Consider the following 8,529-nt stretch of genomic DNA (forward strand, 5'->3'; position numbering starts at 1 on the left):
ACAAAAGTTTAAATTAGTTAGGCCAACCAACCGACCGACCGACCGACCGACCGACCAACCAACCAACCAACCAACTAACCAACCAACCAACAAACCAACCAACACCAACCATCCAAACCAACCAACAAAAAAATCAACCAACCAGCCAACTAACCAACAAACAAACCAACCAACACCAACCATCCAAACCAACCATCCAAACCAACCATCCAAACCAACCAACCAAAAAATCAACCAACAAAAAACCAACAAACCAACCAACACTAATAAGTTATTTTTCTTGAACTTATAAACTTTTCTCATTAATGTGAATGCTCGATTTTTTGAAGTTGATGCTGACTGCTAAAAAAAATGTTAAATGAAATATTTCCAGTACATTGGTCTGGATAAAATGTAACGAAATGCTCTTACAACATTTCGCATTCATATCACTTCGACAGCTCACTCAAATTTGTTTCGATAAAAATTTAAACACACATACATGTACGTGTTTCACACATTTACAGATGAAGAAGTGTGTGTACATGCGATTTAGGTCAAATGAACTTGCCGCATTAGGTTTGTTGGGCAGCATTTGTTCACGTATAAATAATGAATTAAGTTTGTAAGCATGATTAAGTACTCGTGTACTTACTGTACTGTACACACAGCATTACACAAACATAAATTCACTAAGTTTAAATGGATTCAACGCGAGGAAAACAAACCAGTTGAATCAAATGAACAAACATTTTCTTCCTTATTTTTACATTTTGACGTTTAAACAAAACAACAAACTGTCGTTTCAAGTTGTAATTGTCAAAATAAATATCCATTAAGTTAGTCCTCGCTGGCTGAGTTAAACACAACATCTCAACACACAGGTGCACGTGCCTTGTAAAGGTGCGCTCACTCACTCACTCACTCACTCACTCACTCACTCACTCACTCACTCACTCACTCACTCACTCACTCACTCACTCACTCACTCACTCACTCACTCACTCACTCACTCACTCACTCACTCACTCACTCACTCACTCACTCACTCACTCACTCACTCACTCACTCACTCACTCACTCACTCACTCACTCACTCACTCACTCACTCACTCACTCACACACTCACACACACACACACATAATAAGTATTTACATTCTATCATATCATAACCATACAATTATAATTCATGCAAAAATACATTGTGTTGATGGAACACAAAATTAGGCTACTGAAAGTAAACATAGTCTGGAGGTGTTCTCAGATGAAGTAAATGAGACATTCAGTTGATGTTATTGCTGCCAGTTACTGGTTAGCGTTTAATGTAAAAGAGGTTAATAATGTTGGCCAAAATATTTTTACGAGAAGTTGCATCGTGTTCGTTGCGTCCTACCGATAAATATATCTTTCAATAAAATGTCATTCATTCGAGAGTTAGTGATGTTTTCATACAAAACGTTCATTTTAAATTCGCCACATCCACAAAACAGAAGACAGACAAAATCATAATTTTAGCGCAAAGGTGGAAGGCGTTGCAGTGACTATGTAGGTAGACTCAAAAGCAGAGAGATTCATGTATGTCTATTATACTCAATGTGAGAGGCGTTCATTCACACGACACACTTACACACACACACACACACACAGACACACACACAGACAGATATATATATATATATATATATATATATATATATATATATATATATATATATGTCATAGTTAGATATAGTCAGTATGTATGCATATATACATATATATTTTTTTTTCTAAAGTTTTATAGGATATGATTGTTTGATTTAATTTTGATATTATTTTATAGTGTAAATTTAGAAGAATAGGAGGATATAATTTTTGTTTCAGTTGGTTGTTTGCAGTTAATTTTGTTTTATTTTTCACTATTTCTTGGTTTAAATTTTTAATTCGCGGCAATAAAGTTGAAGTTGTAAACAATAAAGGATAGTTTATAGAAGTTGCATTGTTTTGAAAGTTGAAGTGTTTGTTGTTTTGTGTGTTGATTCTTGCGGACTGCTAACTTTCTAAAAACATTGATAATATAATTTTATTAATTGATTTGGAAACATTTTTTTGAAATAATAATGTCGATTAAAGGATGTCAATGTTCTAGAAATGTAGAGGATGAGGAGGCAATTCAGTGCTTTCAATGCCAACTTGCTTTTCACCAAGAATGTGTTGGAATAGGTGGATCAGCCTTCAAAGTTCTCAGTTCCATGTCTAATATTAAGTGGTTCTGTGATGAATGCATGAAACTACTTCCCGACGTAAAGTCATTAACTAAAGCTCTACGTGATAGCAATGATGCGCTCAACACTAGAATTGACAAAATTGATGAATTGAACATTTTGTTGAGGAGTGAACTTGAAGGTTAGATTACTGCAATAGTTTGTTTTTCTGGCTACCTGAAAAATGATAGCTATGCTTCATCTCATTCAGAATCGTGCTGCCAAGCTTGTTGTGGGAGCTGCAAAATATGACCATGTGACTACAATATTTCGAGAACTACATTGGTTGAAGATTGATAAAAAAGTCACATTTAAAATTTTGCTTCTAATGTTTAAGGTCATAAATGGACTCGCCCCGAAGTATTTAGCTTTCTAAAGCAACGTTTAAAAAAAACCCATACAATTTACGTCGTGAAGGTAAGAACTTGGTTGGCCATCCAGCATCACGTTTGAAGATTGGATCAGAAATTTTTCTATTGCTGGTCCAGAAGTATAGAATAGTCTACCGAGCTACTTGCGACAGCCTGGTCTCTCCGTCAACAGTTTTAAAAAGCTGTTAAAGACGTATCTCTTCGAGCAGTGACATGTTTTCTTGTTATAATTTGCTTTAATCATTGTTATGAGCGCTTTTGGGATAACAATTTAAAAAGCATATATTAATACTAATACTAATAATATATACGTATATGTATATATGTGTGTTCAGCATTGTGAAATTAAATAGAACCAATCAAGTTGTTTTTTTGGGTTTAGTTCTGCAAGATAATTTGTCTTACAGTAATCACATTGAAAATCTTAAATCTTAAATCAATAAATTCAAAGGTGTACTTTATAAAATCAAAAATAAGAATAATTCCACAATATTAAAAGATTTGTATTATAGCTTTATATACCCTTATATTCATTATTGCGTGATCATATGGGGAAATAGTCCTGCTAGATCCCCTGTTAAAATGTCAAAAACGTTTTATAAAAATTTTATTCGATTTAAAATTTAATGACCACACCTCTATTTATTTTCAGATTGCAAAACTACTTTCAATAAAGCAAATTTATTACACATGCATCTCAATATTTATATTTAAACTTATTAACAACTTAATTCCAAAAAAATTTAATAATTTGTTTATTTATAGTAACGCTATCCAGTTAAAACACACAAGACATACCTCAACATTTTATATTGAAAAAAACAGATTGAAACTTATCAAAAGAAGCATGAGAGTCGTCGGACCTAAGACGTGGAACAAATTACCTGAATATTTGAAAGAAGCAAAATCCGTTGTAAAATTTAAAAAAAACATCAAATCCTACTTTTTAACATTAAACCCCCTTAACTTTTTGTGTGGGCTCATGTACGTGTGTGTGTGCACATGTGTGTGTGTATGTGTGTGTGTGTGAATAAGTATGTTTTACGTGGGTCTATATATATATTTGTGTTTCAATAATTACAACCGACATTCTGATAAAAATGTAAAAGAGTTGATTACTTAATAATTTCGATTCCATTTTTGGTTTTTTAGGATTTGTAATATGAATGTGAGTTTACATGCACTAAAATATTTAAAATATGCTCTTATTTTTAAAATTGTCACTGGTGATCATTACAAGAAAACCATATTTTCTTTTCGATTTCCAGATCATTTCTTTTCATTGATATCATTTTTATGATTTTTATATATATTCTCATGCATTTTTATTTATATATATATATATATATATATATATATATTGAATTAAGACTGTCAGAAATGCAATTATTGTTGAAAACCACAGCATGTTCGGTGTTAGTTAACTTCCAATTTAACTTTTCCATTTTTCTAACGGTTGATCGTTAAATGATTTCATTTTCAAATTTTTTGAGTTCAAAACCAAAATTTTTGTTTATTATATGCATGATAGAACAAAAATCTTTTTCCGGTATTCCTATGCCATCTTCGGTGTTCCAATTGATACGTTTTGTGTGTGCCAGATGCCCAAATATTTATAAATATGAACTGTGTTTCTAATCTACTTTGTTGAATCAACAACTTAACTCGTTCATATGAATTGTATATTAACATGCATACACACAAACTCACAGGTTCGCGCGTATAGACTTACATACTCAGGCAAGCACCCACGCATGGAAGGACCAGCTCTAACAAGCTCCCTTCCAGCGTTGTATGTTGCGTTGGTTCGTCGTGAGTGAATCTCAACGCTTGCATTCAGCATTTGCATGCATTGAACACGATGACAACTAAACAAACAACAAGCGCAAAACTAGCACGGGATGGAATGCACAAATGTGCGTACAACCTACGCATACAAATGTGCGTACAACTTAAATATAATATAGGGACAACAATTCTCGGCCATTATGGGTTGTTCAAGTTCAAGTTATTTTTCTCTGCCTGAGTTATGCGAAGAATCTAACAAGAAACTATATCAGCATATATTGAATTTCAACATATTAAAATTAATAATATTCAATAAATTTGTGCAAATGAATCAAGTAACCAGTTGAAGTTCGATAACATTATGTTAAAAAACAGAAGATGAGGTTAAAATTAAGTATTATCTTTTAATTCAATTGATTTATTACTAGGTTTATAATACCAAACAACTAAATGATCAAAAAACATGCTATTAATATTAGATACAATTTGTGCATAGAAGATTTTCTCTCAACACGTGCACACCACCTTATGAACATGCACACCACTAACATTAACATACAAACATAACATACAAACACAACATACAAACATAACACAAACACAACATACAAACACAACATACAAACACAACATACAAGCATAACACACAAACACAACATGCAACTATAACATACAAACACAACATACAAACATAACACACAAGCAGAACATACAAACACAACATACAAACACAACATACAAACGTAACATACATCTCTATAATTACGTTCAACCACACTTACGTTTTCGTAGGCATTCGTGAGATGGCAGGTGCGGTGTATCATGTTGCGTTTCTTGGAGTGCGGAGACGACTGGACTTTGGGTCGTAATATGGAATGATCAATCTTTTTGTTCTTGTTTGTGTGAATGTTGTTGCGCTTGTTGTCGCTGCAGCTCTTGCTACATCTACCACAGTTGCGGCTGTTGTTGCTTGTAGATATGTCGTCACAGTTGTTGATGTTGTCGTTGGTCATGTTGGTGTTGCTGTGGTAGTCGGGGTTTGAGCTGAGAGTGTTGAAACAGTTATTATTGATGTTGTTGCAGTTGTTTTTGTTGCTGCTGACATTGATGTTATTGCTGATGTTGTTGCTGTCGTCGTCGTTGTTGGTGTTATTTAAAAAACTGTTGGAGTAACTGTTCTTGCATCGACTGCTGAGCTGGCTCGACAAGTTGGTCGTTGATGTTGATGTTTTCTTCCTGGGAATGTGAAAAAAATTATAGGAATTGGATGATGATGATGATGACATCATTTTTGAACGTATGTGGAACATGGAAATGAAATGTTAAGTTTCAAATGGTAAACTGACGGAAGAAGACTAACCCCGTCATACATTCTTATCATGATGTTCGAAATTAATGATGGAAGTCTTATGTTGGATAACGTGGTTAATAAGTCAGCGGGTTAGTGCACGCATGAGGCAAAGAGTGAATACATGGGTGGATGAATCAATCAAACTATCCACTTATCCATCCATCCGTCCGTCCAGCCGTCCGTCTATCCATCCATCCATAGATGGATGGATTAATGGATATTAGGTTGGAAGGATGGTTTAATAAAAAGATTGAAAGGTGGATGGTTGATTGGATTGATGGCTGTTTGGATAGATTGTTTTGTTAATAAAGAGTATATTATACAGTAACTTACTTATGTATGGCTTTTAATTAAATGGATTACATATCATGTCATAATAGTTTTACTTAATGAAATGGAGAATGTGAGCTGTGTGGTTTTACAGCATAACTGTGTATCAGTTTAATTGAATTAAGAAATAACTTTTGTAACGAGGTCAAATTGTTTGGATGAGAGGATACCAAACTAAGATTGCGAATGAACTGCAATGAGGGATTGAGTTCAATCCAAACAAGCACACATGTTGGATAATGGACAAACAAAGTGGTTAAGTATGAGAGCATAACATGTGAGACAAACATGATGACACAACATACAATCAAATATTTACATTTTCAAATCACTAAACAAAACATATTCAGGTGATTTTGATACAAAAAAACAATCAGATGAAATGCTGATAAAAACAATTATTTTTCTTCTTATTCTTCTAGTGACAGCAACACAATCAACATCGAAATCAGTAACAAAGCCAAACAGTGGCGTTGCCAGACATTGCTGTAGGGGGGAGGGTTAAATTTATTCGAAAGCAGTTGGCAACCTTTTCCAGCTCATGACTATATTCTCTATTAATTTCGCTATTAAAATTATATTCACTATGCAAAATGTATCTTAATTTAACTGTTGTGGAACCTTTTCAACAATTCAACTTTTTTTTACAAATTTACTACAGCTCCAAAGTTCACCATTGCTCACGCGTCTGCAGCAAAACAACAAAAAGAACAACATTCGTGAAAGGACAACGTACAATGCATTAATAATAACAAGACACACACGTTCTTCACAGATGCAATTGTAAGCAATAAGATGGATCATGGAATGTATGGAGTATACATGGAGTATGTAACACAAACATGCTCCTCATCGTTCGCCTTAACGCATGCAGCTGTCTTCGTTCACTTTTGCGGTTCATGCAACCAACGAGTGCGTGAACATGTGAATGAACATTCAAGAAATTATCGAATGTGTGGTTCACACACATTCAACCAACGAAAGCATGAATGACTGAGTGAGTGAAGAACTTAAAAAAAAACTGAACATTGGCAGATATGTGTGATCGTTCACAAAAACATATAAATACACTTCCACCCATACTTCAACCATAAATATGGTTTAGACCAGTACTAAACCATTACGCACATTACAGACCTGTATCGTCGAATGGCCTAAGTTTTTAAAAAATTAAAATAATATTGCCTCTTACCATTATATACACACACACCAACTTAGTTGGACAAATACAATTGTTTAAAGTTATCTGTATTATTAAGTTCTCTTCATCGGCCATGCTTAGTAAACTCGCAGACTCGTTCAAATGCACGATATACTACCCACTTTCACCCACAATTGTGACCAGTCGTAAACGGATGGAGTTCATAGAAGGCTGTACGTATGTATAATATATGCTCTTTGTTTATCGGGCTGATCGTTTATTCACATCTGCCTCGAAATTCAGTGCTGACCTCAAACTGTAGATGTTGATGTTGCATGGTTTTACGTGGTTCAACGTATAAATATCAATTTTTTATGCACCTACAAACAGTTCGAAATAGATAATAATAACTTAACAACGAGAAACTCACGAGTCAATATAATAGAACGACGGCACGTACAAAAGACAACATCCACTTCAGACAAACATATACCATCTGTGGCAGCTTATAAACAACGAACACCCACCCAGATGGAAACAAGCATTCCAGCTACATCAGCAGTTCTTACCGAGCAAAACAAATGGTGATATGTTGGTCATATTTAACTATTTATTTGCCATCCAAACACGTCGTGGGCTGAGAAATTACAATACAATATAAGCACACCAATTTAAAATAAATTAACATACACTGATATATTAAGTGTGATGTATGCAATAATCATATATATATAGATATATTAATATATATATATATATAATAACTACAGGCCGATTTCTCTACTGTCTCCGTTGTCAAAATTACTAGAAAAAGCAGTTTATGTCAGACTATTTTCTTTCTTTGAAGTACATAAAATTATTTGCAACAACCAATATGGTTTTCGCCCTAGCCACTCAACGGAACTTGCTCTACTCGATTATGTCCATCACATCCTCTCCAAACTCAATGACAAAAAACTCTCAGTTGGTTTGTTTTTAGACCTTTCGAAAGCATTTGACGTTATTAATCACAGCATCTTACTTGATAAATTAAGTTGTTATGGTATTCGAGGAGAAGCTCTCGGGTGGATTCAAAGTTATCTCTCACATCGGAATCAATACGTCACTATTGACAATTACCAATCTTCAAAGGCCTTAACTTCCATTGGTGTACCTCAGGGATCAATCCTCGGCCCACTTCTATTCCTAATCTACATAAACGACATTCATAATATATCTATTGGAACTAAATGTATACTATTTGCCGACGACACGAATCTCCTATTTACTCCCGACGACATTTCATGTTCAGATCATATAAATTCGGTCCTTTCAGAACTTTCAAA

General features: G+C 34.1%; 1 protein-coding gene across 1 annotated transcript; it reads right to left on the minus strand.

Moving 5' to 3' along the window:
- Nucleotides 1-4,010: 4,010 nt before the first annotated feature.
- On the minus strand, nucleotides 4,011-5,763 carry HELRODRAFT_163807 (hypothetical protein; the record flags this gene model as incomplete). Its single annotated transcript, XM_009027582.1, has 4 exons — nucleotides 4,011-4,043; nucleotides 5,165-5,498; nucleotides 5,557-5,618; nucleotides 5,743-5,763. 4 exons carry the CDS (start codon nucleotides 5,761-5,763, stop codon nucleotides 4,011-4,013), a joined length of 450 nt encoding a protein of 149 aa, XP_009025830.1.
- Nucleotides 5,764-8,529: the final 2,766 nt, after the last annotated feature.

Source organism: Helobdella robusta (genome assembly GCF_000326865.2).
Source record: "Helobdella robusta unplaced genomic scaffold HELROscaffold_5, whole genome shotgun sequence".
NCBI classification, from domain to species: Eukaryota; Metazoa; Annelida; class Clitellata; order Rhynchobdellida; family Glossiphoniidae; genus Helobdella; species Helobdella robusta.